Raw genomic sequence first — 22,091 nt, 5'->3', positions numbered from 1 at the left:
AAGGAACAGTGGGTGGGCTGTAGGTCTAGTTGGAAGAGGAGGGAAGAAGAGGGAGAAGAAGCCAAAAAGATACTGTGAAAAGCCTGGAAGGCCTTCATGAAGATCAACTAGGTTTAAACCAGACAGGAAGAAGAGGCTAGGGTGAGCAGGTGTTTTGTTTTTTGTTTTTGAAAGTTATTTCAACTTATATAAAAATAAAGCTAGACATGTTTACATTTACTAGTTATAAAATAAAAGTGACAGCAGAGCTACCTTTCTCATATGGAATATTTAGGGAATGAATAAACAAACATGTGGTGAAATGCTTTCCTATAAGAAACATGCTGCACCAATTAATTTAGATAGTATTACTTTTAGAAAGAAGAATGAGAGAATTTATTAAGCACTTATTCTGAAATAAAAACTATACTGTTATATTATTTTCACATGTTATATGATTTAATCCTTACAACAAGCTTACAAAAGAGGTATCACCACTCATATAGATGAGGCAAATGAAGCCCCAAAAGTTTAGTAACTTTCCACAGGACATGACTTTCAACTCTGATTTTGTAACACTTCATATTGTCACCCATGATCTTTGGGGAAAGTCTGAAAACAAATTTAATTATCAGCCATATGTATATCTATATATTCCATGCAATATTTTTAAATAGGGCACATTTTGGTGTCACAAACCCAAATAAATATGATACAATGTAAAATCTCTAAAGAGATTGTATATTTTGAATTTTTTCTTTCCTTCCAGAATTACCTTAAACAATACGTAAAGCTGATTACTAGCTGGTATCAGCTGATAGAAATTTTGTTAAAACCTAACAACTGAAAAAAAAAATCAACATTTGAGTTACTGTTGAGCTTCATCACAATACTTACTGGATTCAAGACCTTTTTCCGACCACATTTAAAAATATCAGATGAGTAAGAAAAGGAGGGAAAACAATTAAAAATCATAGTTTGATGCCATCTCCTTTGGCCCAAGAAAAGAAGTGTTAAGTGTACTGACATCATCATACAGGTCTGGATGTACACCACCATATCAACATGGCTCCTTCCTGCACTTGGACCTGTTCTTTTAGCTACTACACTCTCTTACACGTGCATGTACACACATACATGCTTACACACACACTAAAACTTATGGCATGCTTCTCTTCCCCAATGCAAATAAATAAATTCTTTGTTCAACTGGAGGTTGGAAACATTTTGTTAACATTTTAAAGGAAATTATCAAAATTATATCAAATTCATCCCCAAATAAATATTTTATTATAAAACAAAAAAATACACCTAAATACAGAGTAAAGCTACTTATTATTTATTCATTTCTAGGCAAGATAAGGGTCTGAGAGTACAATGCAGTTCAAATAAAGTAGCTACCTGGCTTGATAAAAAAATAAATTCTCATTAAAGGTAGAAAATTATTATGAGTATTGAAAACAAATATGCAAGACATCTTGAAAGTTTTACAGACTTTGCACTTAAAAATTATAGTTGATTAGAAACTATACTGTTCTTCTACATTGATACTAAAATAGCTGCATTTTGGCTTAAATTACAACTGGTAATAATCTATCCATTTGTATATAAACATAATATTCTTTCTACATTTTCGATTAAAAATTATACAATATTAAAAAGCTTATAAATTGCCAACAAAAATGTGAACTCATTTATACATTTCTGACATTAGGGAACTAATTAGTATAATTATTATGTTATGGAATGCCAAACATGGGCAACATATCTAAGTTATAGAATAGTTATGATGAAATAATAAAAGAGGAAAAAAATTTCAAATCCATAATTTAGTAAATTTGCTCATTTAAATTAAAAAAAAAATCACCATTACGATTAAATGCACCAAATTCCATGAGGTTCTGAATGTGTGGATCTTGTTGCTCTGCTATTTTTTGAAATAAGTGACTTCAATCCAAATCCGTTTCCTTTTTTTTTCTTTAAAAGGATCAATTTTTTAAAAAAAAATGTATGTATGTATTTATTTATTTATTTGGCTGCATTGGGTCTTCGTTGCTGCACGTGGGCTTTTTCTAGTTGCGGCGAGCAGGGGCTACTCTTCATTGAGGTGTGCAGGCTTCTCATTGTGGTGGCTTCTCTTGTTGCAGAGCACAGGTTCTAGGCATGCGGGCTTCAGTAGTTGTGGCTCGCGGGCTCTAGAACGCAGGCTCAGTAGTTGTGGGACACAGGCTTAGTTGCTCCGTGGCATGTGGGATCTTCCCGGACCAGGGCTCAAACCCATGTCCCCTGCATTGGCAGGCGGATTCTTAACCACTGCGCCACCAGGGAAGTCCCCCACTATGTTTCCGATACAATTACACTGAGATAAAATTTTAGGGGGTAAAAAATTTTTATTGAAAGATAAGATTGGTAAACATATTCTTAATACAAAAATGTGAGCATCTGCCACAATGAGATTTATCCTGTTGGAATACTAGACTTACTGGAGCAACTGATACACATATGCAAATGTGTCACGGTTAGGAGAAGGAGTTTAATGACCAGATCTTTCTTTGCTTGAGTAAAATGGCTGGAACAGATTCAGTATAAGACTACACAGATCATAACTTTGCTTCAGTTCCTCCCTTTCAGCAAGTCTTGTATCACGCATTTGAACAATATATTAGACACATGCGGTAAAGAGCTTCTGGCAAATTGGAATCTCTTGATGGGGCTGCGAGCTGGTAATTTTGAGGTAGCCGATTTTCTGAATGTGCTGCTATTGTAGGGCTCCTCAAGTCTTAGTCACATTAAGAAGGAGCCCAACAGGTTACCTGTTGGTTCAGCTATGCTTTCTTTTTTCATGTACTCACCAATAAACAGCATGTCAACCTGATCCTACCAGAAAAATCAACAGGCTGCCTGAGAAAATACCTTACTTGCTGTTCTCTTTACTTAATGGAGTTTTAGGGCATTAAAGGCAAGAAGGTACTTGGAAAATCCAAAAATGACCTGTCTGTATTAGGATTTTTCCTTGTACTTTTGGGTGCATCAAAAAACCCCACTTTTATATAGAAATGAATACTTGCTAAAAGAGCAAACTAAATAACTTCTGATATCTAAATGAACAAAAGGAGGAGAAATAAGCTAAAACTGGTAATATATACTTACTACTGTGCATAGTATTGCTTTGAATTGGTGAAGTTAGATCAGATACAGGCAGTGTTTTCACCTACAATATACCCAGACTCCCGAAAACCCTTCAATTAGCCACTGATCACATGGTTTCTAACATGTCTAAGTTATGATCTTTGCTAACAACAGATCTGACTGGAAGAGGTGACGTGTACACCCCCCAATGACCTCTCTGCAGGGCCAGCTTTATCCCCTTTAACTGCTGTAACGAGGAATGTTTATGCTAAGTATATTAGCAGTCAGTAGTACTGCAGTTGCTACTGAATGGCTATATATTTGTATGAAACTCCACAATTCAATTTCTATTTAACAGGGGACAGGCTAGCAAAGAAGTATTTGGATAACTTGTTGCCTTACTTACTAAGTGAAGTGTCCATATATCAAAAAGGAATAATTCCAAAATGTTAAAGCACATTATCTTCCCAAGTCCATTTGGTCTTTGAAAATTTGTACAGCCATTAAATGAAACTTCCTGTCTTTTCCAAAGGGCATGATACTATGTACCTTTACCTAAATACTGTGACAATTAATAGAGACTGTTCTCATGGATGCATTTGTCTGAATGTGGAAAGTCTGCATTCCTAGTGTTTACCGCAAACCCAGCGAAGGTGATGATCCGTCTGAAGGTCAGTCAGCTCTCCAACAGTTCTCCAGCTGCACTGGCAGGCGTATGCCCGTGTTCCTTTCTTCTTTACCAACTTTGGTTTTAATTTGTGGAATTCTGGCATATTGTTCCTATTAGTAAAACAAGAAGGTTTTAGCATAGTTGCTTTGTTCAGTGCTTAATGACTTAAAAAAAAAAAGAAATTCTAACTGCTTTATTTTCCTATCTTCACAACATCCAAACACTAAACTACCTGGTGTTCTCACATGAAAAACAGAAGATACACTTTGGTGTTCTCTTTCTGAGGATTTCAATGTTTTTAAATGGCAATCCTCTAGGTCTGTTTATTAAGGCTGTTGTAGAACACAGTGACCTAAAGAGCTGAAGAATTATTGATCTGTCTTATCAGAGACTACATGATATAAGAATAGAGTGGAAAAGATGGTGGTTCATCTTCTACCTCAAATACTCACCTGTGCCATATTTTAAAAGCCTGCAATGTGGCAAATGGAGAGCATATAAGAGGCATAAAGATAACAGGCTTCTGACGGGTTAACTATAGAAATTTTTCATTAATAGAGAAAAAGTGCTTGTTATTTCTATGTGTTGAATTCATATTATATCTCATTTGTTTCAATGATCTGCTTATTTACGTATATTACCAGAAACAAAACAAATGCCTATCCTGAAATAAATGTCAGTAATTTTAACATAATTAAATCTATGCGCACATGAAAAACGATAACCATCTGACTTGATGCTATTATAAAAAAGACTGCAGAAGTTAAATTTAATTAATAGAAAATCAATTATGATTTTCATAATCCATCTACTGAATTTATGTAAATATTCCATGACAAAAGAAAATGAAAAAATTCAAAGTGAAATGATGAAAAAATACATAGTGAAATGATGAAATACGGTATAAGTATTTTTTAAAAAAGAAATACACTGTTAACTGTTACTTGTTGATGTCACTGCAACAGAAAGCAGGAAACAAAGTGCCCTCTGGTGGCCAATGGGCACCACATTCAGTACTGCACAAAATTCAGGCACAATTGAGGTTAGATCCTAACAAAACCTAAGAGATTTTCCAGGCCAACTGTCTGACTTCAGGAAACTAAGACTTTGACCAGCTGAACAACTTAGCTAAGGTTACAGTGAGATAGGGGAAGAACTGAATGAATAAGTTTTACTGCAAAGAAAAAAGCCGAACAAAACTAAATGTGTTTAATGAAAACTAAATGGCTAAATGAAGGACTGTCCTTTATTCAATCTGCAATATATTTTGACAAACTTAACATGTGATACTTGATTGAATACTTAGAGATTTCAGGAATAGGAATCATGAAAGCCAAGGAACTATCAATAATTAATACATTTCAAGTAGTGCATATTTTAGAAGCTGAGAAAGAAAATTTCATTATTTCCCATAAAGCAAACACAGTTTAATAGAAAAATAAGAGCATTTTATTTAGCTATTATGGTAGGATGGTCAAGTATAGCTTATACTTCTTTTTGAAAATTCTAGAACTTGTCAAAGCTAGGATACACTTATTGCCCTCAAGTGTTTCATCTCCCCTCTACTTTCAAGCAGATCACATCTTCATTCACAAAATCAGGCAGTGAGATGTGAAAAGGCCTCCATTTCCTAGCTTTCCCCTTGAACACATCAGTATATGACCTCTTTCCACCCAGGCACAGAAGTGGCCTCTTCCTATCCAAGGCTCACTTTTCCATCAGACCCCAAAGCCTCCAGGACCTTGTTACTCACATAACCTTCCCTTCTCTTGTCTTCCCCACCACCCCACAATATAAACATCAAAGCATCTCCTATCTTTTTTTTTTTTAAAAATATTTATTTATTTATTTATTTTTGGCTGTGTCAGGTCTTAGCTGCAGCACGTGGGATCTTTCATTGAGGCATGCAGGCTCTTCCTTGTGGTGAGTGGGCTTCTCTCTTGTGGCACATGGGCCCCAGAGCGTGTGGGCTCTGTAGTTGCGGCATGCGGGCTCTCTAATTGCAGCACGTGGGCTTAGTTGCCCTGCAGCATGTGGGATCTTAGTTCCCTGACCAGAGATCGAACCGGCGTCCCCTGCATTGCAAGACTGATTCTTAACCACTGGACCAGCAGTTAAGGGAACCACTGGACCAGGGAAGTCCCAGCATCTCCTATCTTAAATAAATGATCCCTTAACTCTGCATTCACTGACAGGCCTCCAAGTCACCTTTCTGGGTAATATCATCCAGTTTCATGGTTTCATCTACCACTTTACATTCTACATTTCTTATTTTAAAATTTATTTATTATTTATTTATGGCTGTGTTGGGTCTTCGTTTCTGTGTGAGGGCTTTCTCTAGTTGCGGCAAGCGGGGGCCACTCTTCATCGCGATTCGCGGGCCTCTCACTATCGCAGCCTCTCTTGTTGCGGAGCACAGGCTCCAGACGCGCAGGCTCAGTAGTTGTGGCTCACGGGCCCAGTTGCTCCGCGGCATGTGGGATCTTCCCAGACCATGGCTCGAACCCGTGTCCCCTGCATTGGCAGGCAGATTCTCAACCACTGCGTCACCAGGGAAGCCCCAGTCTACATTTCTTATCTGAGCTTCAGAGCCCCAAAGAGTACGGGCTCTTGACCTGGGATTTTGGGACCGCGCTAGGCTTTATTTGGGTTGGGTACTATGAAATCTCTCAAATTGTAATTTTTCTATGTATTTGCATATTTGAATTTTTCTGTGGGTATGTTGAGAGGATTCAGATTTTCAGAACAGTTCTTGATGTGAAAAGTTTAAAAACTCTTACATTAACACTAGAGGAGACTCCTAGAGATTTACATGAGAATGGATGCCAGAGAGGTGTGAAGAAAGCCTCTCACAGTTTTCTTTATGCTACTGAAGAGTGCTGTAATAATTCTGATGACTTGTATCTGAAAATATAGTCTTTGCTTAGGCACAGGTTTGGGGGGCCAAAAATGCATGATATATGTACTTTACTAATTTTTAGCCCTTAATTTTTATTTGAAAATGTGAATGTATAGTTCAAATACATTTTTATAACTTAAAAACATTAGGTATTCACTGAGTATTTAAGGATGTACAAATTACAAAAATATGAGTAAGACACTGTCCCAACCACAAGGAGGGAGGCAGACATATACCAACCTAAGATATTTTCAGTCTTTTATTACAGTAAGTGCTATAACAGGTACAACGTGCTGTGGACACACGGGAGAGGGTGAGTTTACTTCCAAGTTGAGAGAGTGGTAAAGGAATCATAGAAGATGAGCAATGAACCATACCCTGAGGGACAGGTAGGGTTTAGGTAGATAAAATGGTGGGAAGGTAGCCCAAGAGGTGGAGAGTTTATACTAAGTCATAGGGAATGGGAGCATTGTTTTGATGTAGCTAAAATCTTGCAAAGGTGAAAAGTATACTGTGGAAAGACAAACAAAGCTGGGTGATAGATAGATGGGGACTGGATTATGGAAGGTCTTGAATGCCATGCTAAGGAATTTGGACACTATTCTGTAAGCAGAAGGGTTTTGGGCAAGAGGATGGCATACTCAGAGTTATGCTTTAATTCTCAGCAAGTGAAGGGTGGTCTGGAAGAAGAGACTGTACACAGGAAAATCAGTGAGGAGGCTACTTCTGAACTCCTGTCCAGAAGTAACATGTCCTTAACTAGGCTGACAGCAGACAGATGGAAAGGAGGAGATGATGCGAGAAGTATCAAAGAGGTGGAGGCCACACAATCTGGCCAAGGCCACCAAGAGGCATTACTGCACAATAAGAAATATAAAGTTGTATATTAAGTACATTTTTCACAGAGTAAAGTTCTTTAGAAACATACCTGAAAAACAGATAATCACATGATTTGTCCCACCCATAGTCATCGTAGCTTACTACCCAGAAATCACAGGCTATACAACGCAGATGGTCACATGCTCTGTTCAGAGGAAAAGAACTGTACGTTAGAAATTACTGGTAAGTTAAAATATGAAAATATGTTGATTTATTCATAGACTATACCACATATTACAGATTACTGAGTAAACAACAGAAAAGTAAAGATGAATCTGATTATAAATTTTTATACTATTGGTCTGATTACCTATTTGAACTTTCAGGTCAAATTTCTGCACAAACCTACCTATTTTACTAAGATCTTGCATACTGATACATACATGCACACATGTATATTTACATATATAAAAGAAAAAAAATGGATGTGTAGATCTTTTAGTTCAATGGTTTTCAAATTTGTCTGAGGGAGATCTTCACTTAAGCTACCTTCTTTACGTGTTTCCCTTCCTAATGAAAATTTCAGGATGCCTCTATCACAGAATTTGCCACATTGTATTGAAATGCTGGGACAATATCTTACGTGTGCTGGGACAATATCTTATTTGTTTCTGTTTCCCCATTACTTGGCATTAATGTATTCATTCACTCACTTAAAAAATATTTACTGAAAGCCTACTATGTGCTGGTGAGATTCTGTCCTCAAACAGCTTAGATTCTAATTCGAGAAGAAATAAGCAATACTCATAAATTATGTAGCATGTTAGAAGGTAAAAAGTGCATTAAATGAAATAAAAAGTAGAGTCGATAAAATTGGAAGTACTGGGAGGAAGTGTGTTATAATTTTAAATACAATAGTCTGCATAGGCTTCACTGGTAAGGGGTATCTAAGCAGTTTCTTTAAGTGGAGTGGTAGTTGGTAAAGGAAGTGGGGTTAAGAGAAGGTTATACTTAAGAAGGAAAAACAGCAGGTTTGTATACTGATGGCAAAGATGCAGTGAAGGGAAAAATGCTGCTGATGAGAGAGGGCAGAACTGCTAGAACGATACTCAGCACATAACAGGTACTCAGTGACAACCTGAGGAACCGAAATGCCAAGCAAATCTCAAAATTCATATAGTACATAGTAACTTCAGGAGTAAAATGATAATATATGGTAAGAATTATGAATTGCTGCTGCAAACCATTTGACTTGTATAATAATTGTGATTTAAAGATTCTCCATTGTTTGAAGTATTTTAAAACTAGAATCAATATAGATACATTTGATCATCTAAAAATTAAAAGGAAATAACAAGAGCTTTTAAGACACCAAAAACAAAGTGAAAAGACCAATAATAGAGTGAAAGAAAACATTTTCAACACATAGTCAAATACTTATACTGATAAAGAGTGCTTACAAATGACAACAAAGAAAAAAAACCTAAAAATATACTCTATGTCACTAACATAGGTAGCATAGATTAGTAGTTAAAGAGTATAGACAAGATTGCCTACGTTCAAATGCTGATTCCCTAGCTGTGTAACTATAGTCAAGTAACTTAACTTCTCTGTGACTCAGTTTCCCTATCTGTAAAATGGGGATAATAATGCACACCTCATAAAAGAATTATGAGGAGCTAACCAAGTTAATATTGATAAAGCGCTCATGACAGTGCCTGGCATACAGCATTTATTAAAAAGTTAAAATACTACAAAAAGAATTAAAATTTCAAGCAACCATGAAATATATATTTAAACCAATTAAGTGAGCAAAAATTAGCACTCTCAGACATTTCTGGCGGGTATGTGAACTGCTATAACCTTTTGGGAAAAATCTTGGCATTATTTTAAGATTAAAATTATACCTAGCTGCTGCACTAGCAATCCCATTTTGGGGAATATATTACATATAAATAAAAGCACCAGAGTATAGGCGTGTATCTCAAGAATAATTCCTACTGCAGTGCTGTTGAAGTGGCAAAAAACAGGATACCACCTGGATAGCTATCAAAGAGGGAAAAGACTGAATAACATTTATACTATGGAATATTAGGCAGTTGATAAAAGAGTTAATTAGATTTAACTGCTGACACAGAGGTGCACAAGGCAAGGTACACAATAACATATATAACATGATCCTGCTTTTATAGAAACGACCACCCAAATTTTCCTGTATAGGTGTTTATAATAAGTTTGTAAGAACATGGAGAAAAATGTGGAAGGTAATATACCATGCAGCTATCACTGGTTGACTCAGCAGGGGTGGGAATGGAGAGGAAGGAAGGAGAGTACTATCTTTCTCCTTATACATTTTGACTTTTAATTTTTTTCAAAAAGCATATAATACTTCTGCAATTAAAAAATAAAATAAAATCCATCACTATATTTTTTTTCACTTATTTCCCTCTAAAATTCAGATAACTTAACTTCAAAATTGTAAATATATTTTGGCCTGAAAGTTTCTTTGAGAATAAATGCTTTATATTTCTAAAAACATTAATCACAACAATAATTAAACACTTACACGTGAACTTCGTTTGTGCAATTGAAATAAAACTGCAGTATATACATGTTAAAAAAAAAAGGCAAAAAAAAAAATAAACACTTAAAATCTTAAGTTTCATAAACAATTCCATATTTCCTTTTAAACTTTTAGCAATTCATGAAGTTGAATTTGTACATATGGAAATTCAACACAACTACATTTGTACACATTTGAACTTGGATTTTGAATGTACAAGTCAGGAAATGCAAAATGATGGTTCCCAAAGATGCTGTAACTTGCTTTCTTATGCATATGTATTTATTACATGATTGCACAGAGTGTTAACTTTAATGCCTTAATACATATGTGCAATTTGGCTGAATTATTGCTGTTGTGGGAACTATAATTTAGAATTTCCTGACATTTTGTATGTGTAAAATTTCAACCATAATGTTACATACAGCTTTTTAATTTAAAATTTAGTAGTTTATTCAAATCTATTCACACTAACACATTTTCCTACAAACACTGTCCTTTGAGAAAAATAAAACTAACTTGCAGCTAAGAAATCATTCTGCTGCTATGATTCACTCTATTAGACCATTATTATACCAGTCTATGGAATAATCCAGGCTTGCAAGTAGTTTTAAAAATAATGAGGAGAGTAAAATTCAATTTGGCTTGAAAATAACACCTTGGTTTTATCTGTATCTTATTAATGCCACCACGCTTTGCTACTGCTCTTTCTCCTTTACACCAAGTGGGTAAAAGATTCAAATCTTTACACTCTAAAATCATTCGAGATTATTCTCAAACCAGAGCTTTATCCAAAAATCAAACAAACATAACACATGAAAAATAGGCAGAACAGACTCGATTTCCTTTATGCCCTAGGCATATAAATCAGTGTTTATTTTCAGGGCTTAAATATATTTTTCTTTTATAACTATATATAAAAGAATATCTAACGTAAAGTCATGGTTCCAATGAAAGATAAACTGTCAGGTTTTTCCTCTAAAATGTGAGTAAATACAAACATGGAAGTGTCACCAACAGCTTCGTCCTTTTATCAGGCTAGTAAGTAAAATCTTTACTATTTTAAAGATGTTAGTGGTGGGAATGTGCCAAATATAGCCCAATATAGTCTTCTGCACAGACTCTGGTTCTCAGTCAAATCCTGTCAGATCTCCACAGTGGACTGGGGAGTCTTGCTGTTTGGGCAGCTGGAAAACAACAGCTGCAAGAGCAAAAGCGGCTTCCCTCTTACATAAATTATACAAGCTTCTGCAAATTGGTATACTAGAAGGCGTAATGGACTAGGCATCAAGTTACACGTCTGAGTCCTTGCCTTGGGCAAGGCACAGGGCTTGGGAGTCATTCTTGACAACTTTCTCTCTTGCCTCCAACAGCCATTTAATCACTGAATTCTGTCAATTCTATGTTCTAAATATCTCAAGTGTGACCCTTTTTCCCTACAGCCACTGCCACCCCTTAGGTCACAGCTGCCATCACTGTCTCTTTCCTGGACCACCGGTACCTACTGCCTGTTGACTGGTCTCCCTGTGTTCTCTCCTATCTTGTCCCTCCAACTTCCAATCCATTTTCCATTCTGGAACCAAAATTTCTTTCTTTAGAAACACAAATATGATTATGTCACCCCTATCTGCTTAAAACAAACCCCAAAACAACCCAATGGCTTCCACTGCTATAAGACATATTTTTCTAAAATCCTCCAGGCGACCCCAAACCAAACGTCCCCTGACTACCTCTCTCCAGCCCCACCAGGAGCCATTCTTTCCCCCACTCACTACACTCCAGCTCACCTAGCTGCTCTCTGTTCCTCCCACACCCCTGGCTCCTTCCAGCTCAGGGATCGTCTAACACGGTGGGTCCTCTGGCTCCAACGCTCCCCTGTCTTTGCTTAATTCCTACTTATTTATCATATCATAGTCTGATTAAATGTTATTTGCTTAGGAAAGCATTCCCTAACACTTCATATTAGTTAGGATGCCAATTATCTATGCTTATAGTATTCTGTACTTACCCTTCACATTACATATTATGTGGAAATTAAATAGTTATTTGTGGAATTAAAGTCTCTTTCCTCATCTAGACTGAAAGCTCATTGAGGGCAGGGAAGTGTCTATTTATTTGTTCACCACAATGTGTTCACTCAAAACCTAGGACTTAGCAAGGACATGATGAATTAATACGTGTTTAATGAATTTAACATCAGTGCCTCAATTTCCTCATTTATAAAATGGGGTTAAAAATTCTTGCTCTATCTGCATCTTGGTTTTTCCCTGTGAAGCAGGTGAACCAATACACATATATTTACAAAAAAGTGCTCTGGACAGTATAAAGTACTTCACACATATGATATTTTACATGCACGTGAATATGTATGTACTTCACACATATAATATTTTACATGCACGTGAATATGGATGTGCTTATCTTTCTGTGTGTGCTGATCTATGTCATGAAGAAGGTGGTCAATGATTAGTATCTTTGTGATGGGTGAAGAAGAAAAGATCTGTGAATATAAACATTTACCTGTGCATATATATGCAAATTGTATGTGTTTTCCCTTCTTGTCACTGTGCAAAAGGTAGGAACGGGGTCGAAAGATTGTGGCATTCTCATGGATCAATGTTATATAATAGACATACATTGACATTCCATCTGGAACGAGATTCTTCTCTGCTAGACTAAATCAAAGTACATGTAAAAATATACTACATAAAAGAAAATCTTAATAAAATATTTACTCTTGGAAGTAAACCAGAACACATAGAGATATTTCCTGAGATAAAATGGAAAAGTAGTAGAATATAGGATTCTTGCAGCTGAGGTGTAACACAATGAGAAGGCAGCACAAACAGATGAGAAAGACCCACAGGTAACTACAAACTAGTGTACCTATAGTAGCTAGCTGACTTGCAACATGGGCGCAATTTTAATGTATTATTTCATTTAATCCTTACAATGACTCAGTTTCCTCACCCATAAAAACCAAAGTTTTTATGGGTGAGGAAACTGAGGTTTTGTAAGATTATATCCCTTCTCAAGGCTTCACAGCTTGTAAGAGGCAGAGTGAATATCTGAACTTAGGTATTCTGTCATCAGAGCCCTTTTTCTCATGCCCTGGGTATAGTCATTTGTTTCTTTATCAGTTTCTCTACTGGCCAGTGTTTTATCTTTTTTGGTATCTAGTACCTAGGACATAGAGGACATTCAATGAATATTTAAAAAAAGAAAAGGAAAAGGAAGTTCAAACAGAATGACAAAATGAGTCTACAGTAAGTGAATTAAGCAGGTAAGACAGTGGGGACATGCATTAGAAAGGAGTGTCATTCTAGACAGGGAATAAGTGTAAAGATACTCAGAGGCAGAAAAATATAAGTGGAAAGTAGAAGGATAACAAGTGTTCTAGTTTAAGTAGAGTATCTAGCCCAGGCTTTAACTGGAGGTGAAAGAACTAAGAAGAGAAGAGGAAGAACAAGGACAACAATTTGGTAAAGCAAACTAAATGAGTTTAGAGTTAATATGAGACAGATGGCAGCTCTCATCTTCCTTCTGAACGGGGGAGAGGTGCTCAAAATGTTATGTTAGGTATATTTTCTTCAATGGTCTATGTGGGTGAGACTACAGGAGATGGAAGTGGATGGTAACTAGGAAACGTTTGCCGTATAGCTCAAGGATGACTTGAGGGAAGCCAGGATTTGAGGCAGAGTGGTCTGGCAATGACCGAGACAAGTCCAACCAGGTAGACACAGTAAGTCAGGATCGATAAGCAATCAGACTGTATTCTTCTCTAAGGGCATTTTGTGTCTCTAATGCTTTGAATAGACAGTCCTCAACGCACGACGATTCAGTGCTATCAACTCTTTATTTACAGCCCTCACAGCAGGCATCACCCCTGTGGGCTGCTATAGCCTGTCTGCTGCCTGGTGTTCCTGGTCCAGGCTTCTCCAGATTCCCAGTTTCCCTCTGGTCCTATAGCCCTTTTTTTCCAGGCCTCCTAGGATCTAGGCCAGCTCTACCACAACCCTCCAACAACGTCCTTTTGGATCCCACTTCCATTATTCAATATAATGGTTATCTCTCCTGAAACGTGATCAGAATGCAATCATATAGCTCAGTCTTTTATTTCTTAAAAAATTATCAGAAAATGAAAAAGTGCTTTAGAAATAACTAGACAAAATATAATAATCTAGTTAAGTAGGTCTCTATAAAAATAGAACCAAACTTAACAGGACGGTAAAATGATTTGCTGAACTACTTACAATAGACAAGACATGGAAACAACCTAAATGTCCATCGACAGATGAATGAATAAAGAAGATGTGGTACATATATACAATGGAATACTACTCAGCCATAATAAAGAATGAAATAATGTCATTTTCAGCAACATGGATGGGCCTAGAGATTACCATACCAAGTGAAGTAAGTCAGAAAGAGAAAAACAAATACCATATGATATCACTTATATGTGGAATCTAAAATACAATACAAATGAACTTATCTACGAAACAGAAATAGACTCACAGACATAGAGAACAGACTTGTGGTTGCCAAGGCGGAGGCGGGTGGGGGAGGGATGGCTTGGGAGTTTGGGATTAGCAGACACAAACTATCATATATAAAATGGATAAACAATAAGGTCCTACTGTATAGCATACGGAACTATATTCAATATCCTGTGATAAACCATAATAGAAAAGAATATGAAAAAGAATGTATATATATGTATAACTGAATCACTTCGCTGTACAGTAGAAATTAACACAACATTGTAAATCAACTCTACTTCACCAAAAAAAATTTGCTGAAAATCGATCTGTCTCCCCACTTTACGACAGTGACGATGGAGTAGGCAGGAGTCTGAGGCTGGTAGGGGCTTGGGGTAGGTAGCATCATGACCATAAGATTGCCCTGAAAGAGGTACTGAGTGAGATACTGGGTGAAAGGAGGGTTGGGGAAGAGACAACAAAAGGAGGGTTTCTCCTTTTGAAATATGTAAAATCAAGAGACTGTGCTTAAGAACTCCCACAGCTTCTCATGCTGACTGGCCAAGTCAGTGTGGGTGACACATCATATAGTTCACCTGTCCTACTCACTGGTTTTCACTGCCTGGAAGGAAAAATGGCAAGGCAGAAGCTCAACTCCTGGTGTCTTGTGGAAACCAAGCTGGGATGGAAGTGATCCAGGCACTTCAAGTGGATCTTAAAGAAGGGTGTCAACACAATGATACTCAACACCATAGCTTTTAACAGCTATCACCCAAGAATAATAAACATTTCAGTAAAGTGTTCTTAGACTGGCTAACAAAATATACCTTTTATTATGAAACAGACTCATGCCAAGATGATAAGAACTATGTTTTAACAGGGTATCAATTTGGAAAAAACTAATTAAGAAAGTATAACATATTTCTGACATCTTACCTCTGTGAAGTATTTGTCCCAATCCCACACGGAATAGCGCTTCCACCAAGGTATACTGGGTTGCAGCTGGACATGTTCAACAGATGGGAGAAAAATAAAATTAAAACATAAAAGAAACATGAGAAGTTAATTTGGCCTCACTGACTCTATATTCTTGTAATCAAATTGTATATTTTCCTGAGCAAGCCAACTATTTCAAGGAAGAGGTATTTATTCCAGGGTCAGTGTGTTATTGGATAAAACCTGTATATTCAGGAACACTCAAGGAGTTAAAATGAGTTACAGAAAAATGTGTTTGCCAAATAATGTAAGGGACAAAGTAAATACTGAAGAATATAACAGAACATTAATTTTGAGAAACCATTCATACTTTTTTTTTTTTTAACGCAGCAGAAAATTATTTACAATAGCAATAACCTCCCATTCAAGTTCCTTTACACTAAGGAGTCACAGACCATAAGAACACTGAAAATGCTGCTATTGGTCTGTCTCCTGAAAGCCGACCAGTGCTTTGTTGCTCGATGTTGTTAAATGGTAACAAAATCTACTAGACCATGCTCACCAGTGTGTATAATTCACCAAAGCAAACCCAACTTACCTCTTACCAAGGCCTTGAAAGGAAGCTCTGACAGATGTGTTACCTGAAGATTTAGATTTTAATTTCTGTTAAAAAAACAAAACAATAAAAGGCCAAGGGTAACTTAGAGAATTGTAACATGAAAACTAATATTCTTTACTTTATAACAAGAATATTTTTAAAATGGCTTAAAATTTCCTATGATTTTAAAGTTTCTGAAATGAAAACAATGATCAAAACCCTTTAAAGGCAAAAGGGAAGTAGACCTCCCTGAGGAATTTACGAATTACTATGCTTACTAACGTTTAGTCTAGAAAATTGATATACTGCCATTATTAGCATGCTAAGATTCAGAGTCACTTTATAACTCTTCAGTTAATACTAGAGTTCAATGATTTAATATGAAGGAGCTGCTATTTAAAACTTCATCCTGGAAAAATTCAACTGAGGAGTAAAAAAACCTCAGACTCATTTTAAAGGCTGTGAATGGTACTCACCTGAACTAAAAATAAACTAACCAAACTCCTGGGTAACTTCAGGAATATTAATTATGATCAAATGGAATGGTATCAACCATTAGATGTTCAAGGAAAATGTACAGCTACCTAGTCACAACCATACAGTAGTTCCTATATGGTTACATAACATCATCATTAGCAAGCATTTATTAAGTGTTAACTGGTATAAGGTACCAAACAACATAGCCGACCACATACTAGGACCACCGCCAAGGAAAGGAAGTAGGATGGAGAAAAGGCAATTTAAACTATGCAGAGACATGCCATCATTTTACCTAGCAGGTGAGGAAATTTAATGGAGGCAAAAATACTTTACTATTTCTCTTAACTCTTTTATTTGTTGAATAAAACTGATGTTAAACAGAACTGGAAACATTTTTGGTGCATAGCTGAAAAGTAATAATGTGCCTAAGTCTCTTTTTGTCTTTGGGAGCATGCTCCATGTGCCATCCAGGCTTGTGTTTACAAAGCTGGCACACTGGGACATCTACTGCTGTTTCTGGGCTTTCCTGTGGGAGTCTGAGAGTGGTTAACGAACGAAACAACCTGCAACTGATATAATATTGTAAATCAACTATACTTCAATTAAAAATAAAAGAAACACAACAGAATGGGTGAGCAATGGGGGAGGGAGCAATACTCTGAAGAGCATGACCTGGCCTCCAAGGACAAGGTGGGCATGGACTGGCAATTCACAGATACTTCTTTTCCTCATCCAATCAGTGTTTTACATTGATCTGCTTTCCTCCAGGAGTTTACTTGGGTTGCTTTCTCCCCTGCAGGCTGGAAAACTGGATATAATAACTAACTTCAAAAAGGGAGCATACAGAAGAAGTGCATAAAAGCTTATTTCTTCATGATTATAAGAGCTATTTTTGTTTCAAATTAGTGTATCTTCTCTAACACTTCTTTAGAGAAGTATTTCCTTCTCTTTCTGAAATGCCTTGAACTGAAGAGACAGTGCCTCACACACAGATACATACCCTGTAGTGCTTAATAAACAATGAATTGCTCAGATGATCAATGAATAACATCATGTAGTTTTTTTCCTACCACTAATTAAATTAGTATTGCTATTCAGCATTTATGATGCATTCTGTTCGCAGAGTATTCAACACCATTGCTATTGTGTTGACATGTTATTCAACTAGGCCACCAGCTTATTAATTTACCACAGATGAATTGAAAATGTTAAATTTAGAGAAATTAAGATTTTTTAAACTTGGTTTTATTCTTTTTTTTTTTTAATTGAAGTATAATTGACCTACACCACTATGTTAGTTTCAGGTGTACAACATACTGATTCGGTATTTCTATACATTACAAAATGATCACCACAAAAAGTCTAGTCACCATCTGTCACCATACAGAGCTATTACAGTATTATTGACTATATTCCTCATGCTGTACATTTCATCTCTGTGACTCATGTATTTTGTAACTGGAAATTTGTACATCCCTCATGTATTTCACTCATCTCTCCCACTCCTCTCCCCTCTGGCATAGAGAAATACAAAGCTTAAGATCTATACCAGTCACTTGATTTTTAGTCTGACAAAAAAAGAAGTGGCCCATATCCATAATCTTAACACAATCATTGCCTAGTTATTTTTAGTCCACTGTCTTGCTTTAATCTTCCCTACCTTAAAAACAAACAAACAAACCCTCTTTGCTATTATATTTATTTCTTAGATTGTTTTCCTTGTGGTCCTTGTAATTTAGACTTCCATTTGGTCTCTTTCTAACAAATATATATATATATATATATATATATATATATATGTATATAAATAAATCTATAATTCTAACAAATATATTCTGTGCCCACCAAACTGGTAAAAATGAAAGTATATACATTTTCATCGCTGCTGGTGACAAGAATACAAATAAGACAGTCACTTTGGAAAACATTTTGGCAATGGGTAGAAAAGTTGAAGATGAGCACACCTTGTGACCTCCTAGGTTTATATATCCTAGAGAAACTCCTATACATGGGTTAAAAAAAAAGACATACAAAGATATTTGATGAAGCATTGTTTGTAAGAGCAACAACTTGGCATAATCAAAATGTCTAATCACCAGGGATGTAGATAGATAAACTGTGGTGGAGTTACGTAAGGGACTGCTATACATTAGTTAAAACTGTTTATGCTTACATACATATGTAATAAAAGTATAAAAGTATGGATGGAAAGGCTAATGGTTACCTTTGGGAAGGAAGGCAGTAGAGTAAGATTTGGAGAGTTCTTAAACTATAATTTTTATTTCTTTAAAAAAAGTCCAGGGAGTTCCTGGCGATCCACTGGTTGGGACTCAGCGCTTTCACTGCTGTGGCCTGGGTTCAATCCCCGGTCAGGGAACTAAAATCCCGCAAATCACATGGTGTGGCCAAAAAAAAAAATAAAAAATAAAAAAAATAAAAAAAAAAATCCAGAGGAGCAGATCTGGCAAAATGTTAAGATACGTTCAGTATGACTAGTAAATATATAGGTGGCTGTTATATTATTTTATGAGCTTTTATAAAGTTGATATAGATATATAAGCATTTAAAAAATTAAAATACTACCAACTTAACTGATTAGTACATGGGATGAGAGTAATGGCAAAGCATTTGAGATGCTAAGCACATTCTTATAATGAAAGCTGATTTTGGTCTTTTAGAAAAGTATTCTTAGAGTATACAAATAAATACAAGTAACCAACTTCATCTGCAAGTTGACTTTTGTTCAACAGCTTTTCTAATTTCTCATTCTTGCTGAGAAATAAAAAGCAAAACACACAGTTTCTAATTTTTTTTTCCTATTTAAATCTAGGTGGAATAATTTCTTTAAATAATTGTATTTCTCAGAATTCAAAGGACTATAGATACTTGTGTATTCTATAAGTTTTCAGACTATTCTAAACATGTCTTGAGATAATGAAAGAATTACTGTACATTTAGAACATTTGACTTACAAAGCGTTTTTTGTCAAAGTTGGGCTCTTCAAATATTTCGTTAATAAGACTGTCAAGATCATGCTCTTTTTTAAATGTTTCTGTTGATCTGAAAAAACAAACAACAAACAAACAAGAAAACAGCTGAAGCTTAAGTGCAGATAAAGTCAGCCAACATCAGAAGAGTTTGTTTAAATAAAGTCCATTACTAGAGTTGATAACAGAAGGAGAAATGTGATGTTATTTTTTTCCTACTATGGACAGAGCCTAGGTTTCTTGAGAAAAAAGATGTAGTTCATCAGGTACAAATTCACATGTGTACTTTTACATACTTAAAATATAACATTTAAAGCTGTATGTTATATATAAGAGAAAGGTGGGTATGCACTTTTCTAAATTACATCAACCATTTATTTAAGAATACAAAATATGTACAATTGTAAGTAGAACCTGAGAATTATAAACAAAGATAATTTTAATATGTCTAATTTTCCCCTAAGGGTTCCATTGTAAGTCAAATAATCATACCTCTTTACTACAGGAGCCAAAGGTTATATAACCAAATGATCAATTACACACATACACACAAAAAAGTGATATTCGCTTGACAGAGTATCTCAACTATCTCTTTACCTTCTGCAGGTAAAGCCATCACAGGATTACTGACAAACTGTTACTGCATGGAACTCCTATTTAATAGCTAACATTTACTGAATACTTTACATAGATGAAGATATAGGGACTGAGAGATTCAAAAACTCGACCAAGTTCATATAAACAGTGGGAGGAGAGGCTTGGAATTGAATCTAGGGCAGTCTAGACACCTAACACTAAATGAGATTAACTCTCTTTAGAGTTTACGTTACAGATGCTGTATATCATTATAACTTTATAACTTCATTGGATCATTATTTGTTTTAAAAGACAGGTTTTTTAGACTAACTCTCTATTTCTAGAAACATATTTGCTCCGAAATTGTTAACATCAGGATTATAGCCCTTCTTTGATACTGCTTAGAGTAAGATAATTAACCTGATGTAAGAAAACACAGAGGCTACTGCCTAACACTGAAATGTCTGATTCCATCTATGTCCAGGCTTTGCCTCTTTAGTTTTTCCCTTTCTAACTTTTACCCTTAATATCTTCCACTGTATACTGGTTTCTTCCCAAGTATGCTAAGTATGCTTTCTTCTTCAAAGAAACATTCCAAAACCCCTCTTGAAGTTGCCACCCTATTTTACTCACTACTGAAGAGTAGTCTATATCCATTGTTTCTACTTCCTTACAAGTACATTGGATTTAGCATCAGCTGGTGATCTGGATAAGGGTTTCTTAACCTTAGAAATACTGACATTTGGGACCAGAAAATTCTTTGGTGTGTGTGTGTGTGTGTATGTGTGTGTGTGTCACAGTGAGAGGGGCAGGCTATTGTGCACTGTAGGATGTTTTACAGCATCCCTGCTTCTACCCACTAGATGCCAGTAGCACACCCTTCCCCAGTTGTGACAATCAAAAATGTCAAGACATTGCCAAATGCCCCTTGAGTGGTAAAGTCATCACCTGTTGAGAACTACCCACCTGGTTTAAATTATTTAACCTCTCTGAACCTCAGACATTTTATACGTAAAAAGGAAATGTAGACAACTATTTAAAACTTCTTCCAGGTGTAATATTCCATCTCTGGCCTCTATATCCCTCAACTGTAGTGAAACTCTTTTTTTCAAAGTCGCTACTGCCCAAATCACTATATTCAATGGCCTTTCTCAGTTCCAATTCTCTTTAATCTTTCAGAAGCACCTGACACTTGTGTACCAATTCCTTCAATTTCTTTTGTGACAGCAGGTTGCTAAGATGTCCTCTAGAAATTTTCTCCTCTGGTTTTCATGATGTACTCTCTGGGTTCCCCTCTCTCATGCAATTTCACAATTTCAAGAATCAGATGCATTCAAACTTTACCAGTCTACTCAGTACTGTTAGGGGTCCAAACTATCAGCTTACATAAGATTCTGGTCTGTTATTAGATCACACAATTTCATGATGCCTACGCTTGCCTATGTTTTGCTACAGAAATGGGAAAAAAATGCCATCATTTCATTGAGAAAGCATATAAATTTTAAACGACAGTATACTTTTTGTCTTTTGATGCTGTAATACAATAATCTTAATCAAAGGTTAATAAACATTTATTGGTTCCCTACTTAACTTTGCTTCCTATATTGAATCTTGATTTAAGATATAGTTTCTGTCAAAAATAAAATATATAGTCTAAATAAAATAAATGTAAACACTTGAAACCCATAATTAAATGTGAAAGGTATACATAAAAGCTTAAATCTGGATGTACAATGTCCTGGTAGACTTGGAAATATGAACTTGGGCAAGCAACTATTTTTCTAGGTCTTGGTCAGTGAAATGAGGATAATAATAGTATTCACTATGTAGGGATGCAGAGATTAAATGAAATAACACAAAAAGGCATATAAAAAGGACTCAATAAGTATAGGCTATTATTATAGCTATCATCTATGAGGTTATGATATTATCTCTAAATATTCCCATCTGTATAATCCTGAACCACTTTATTCT

At 35.8% G+C, this 22,091-nt stretch overlaps 1 protein-coding gene across 2 annotated transcripts in view; it reads right to left on the bottom strand.

Annotated features, from left to right (window-relative positions):
- Positions 1-2,333: 2,333 nt before the first annotated feature.
- Positions 2,334-22,091, bottom strand: part of C17H8orf37 (chromosome 17 C8orf37 homolog) — a 22,242-nt gene continuing 2,484 nt past the window's right edge. Inside the window, exons 2-6 of one of the 2 annotated variants that reach the window (XM_036830842.1) lie at positions 19,527-19,614; positions 16,075-16,139; positions 15,477-15,542; positions 7,606-7,701; positions 2,335-3,888 (exon numbers count right to left, since the gene is read on the bottom strand). In XM_036830842.1, coding sequence (XP_036686737.1) covers positions 3,735-3,888; positions 7,606-7,701; positions 15,477-15,542; positions 16,075-16,139; positions 19,527-19,614 — 469 coding nt within the window. In that variant the 3' untranslated portion in view covers positions 2,335-3,734. Of the gene's footprint in view, positions 3,889-7,605; positions 7,702-15,476; positions 15,543-16,074; positions 16,140-19,526; positions 19,615-22,091 lie in introns of both variants that reach the window. The other variant, XM_036830843.1, reaches the window with a different exon arrangement.

This window comes from Balaenoptera musculus, chromosome 17 (genome assembly GCF_009873245.2).
Source record: "Balaenoptera musculus isolate JJ_BM4_2016_0621 chromosome 17, mBalMus1.pri.v3, whole genome shotgun sequence".
Taxonomy (NCBI): Eukaryota; Metazoa; Chordata; class Mammalia; order Artiodactyla; family Balaenopteridae; genus Balaenoptera; species Balaenoptera musculus.
The sequence above is the reverse complement of the archived record's forward strand: the minus strand, read 5'-3'. Positions and strand labels throughout refer to the sequence as shown.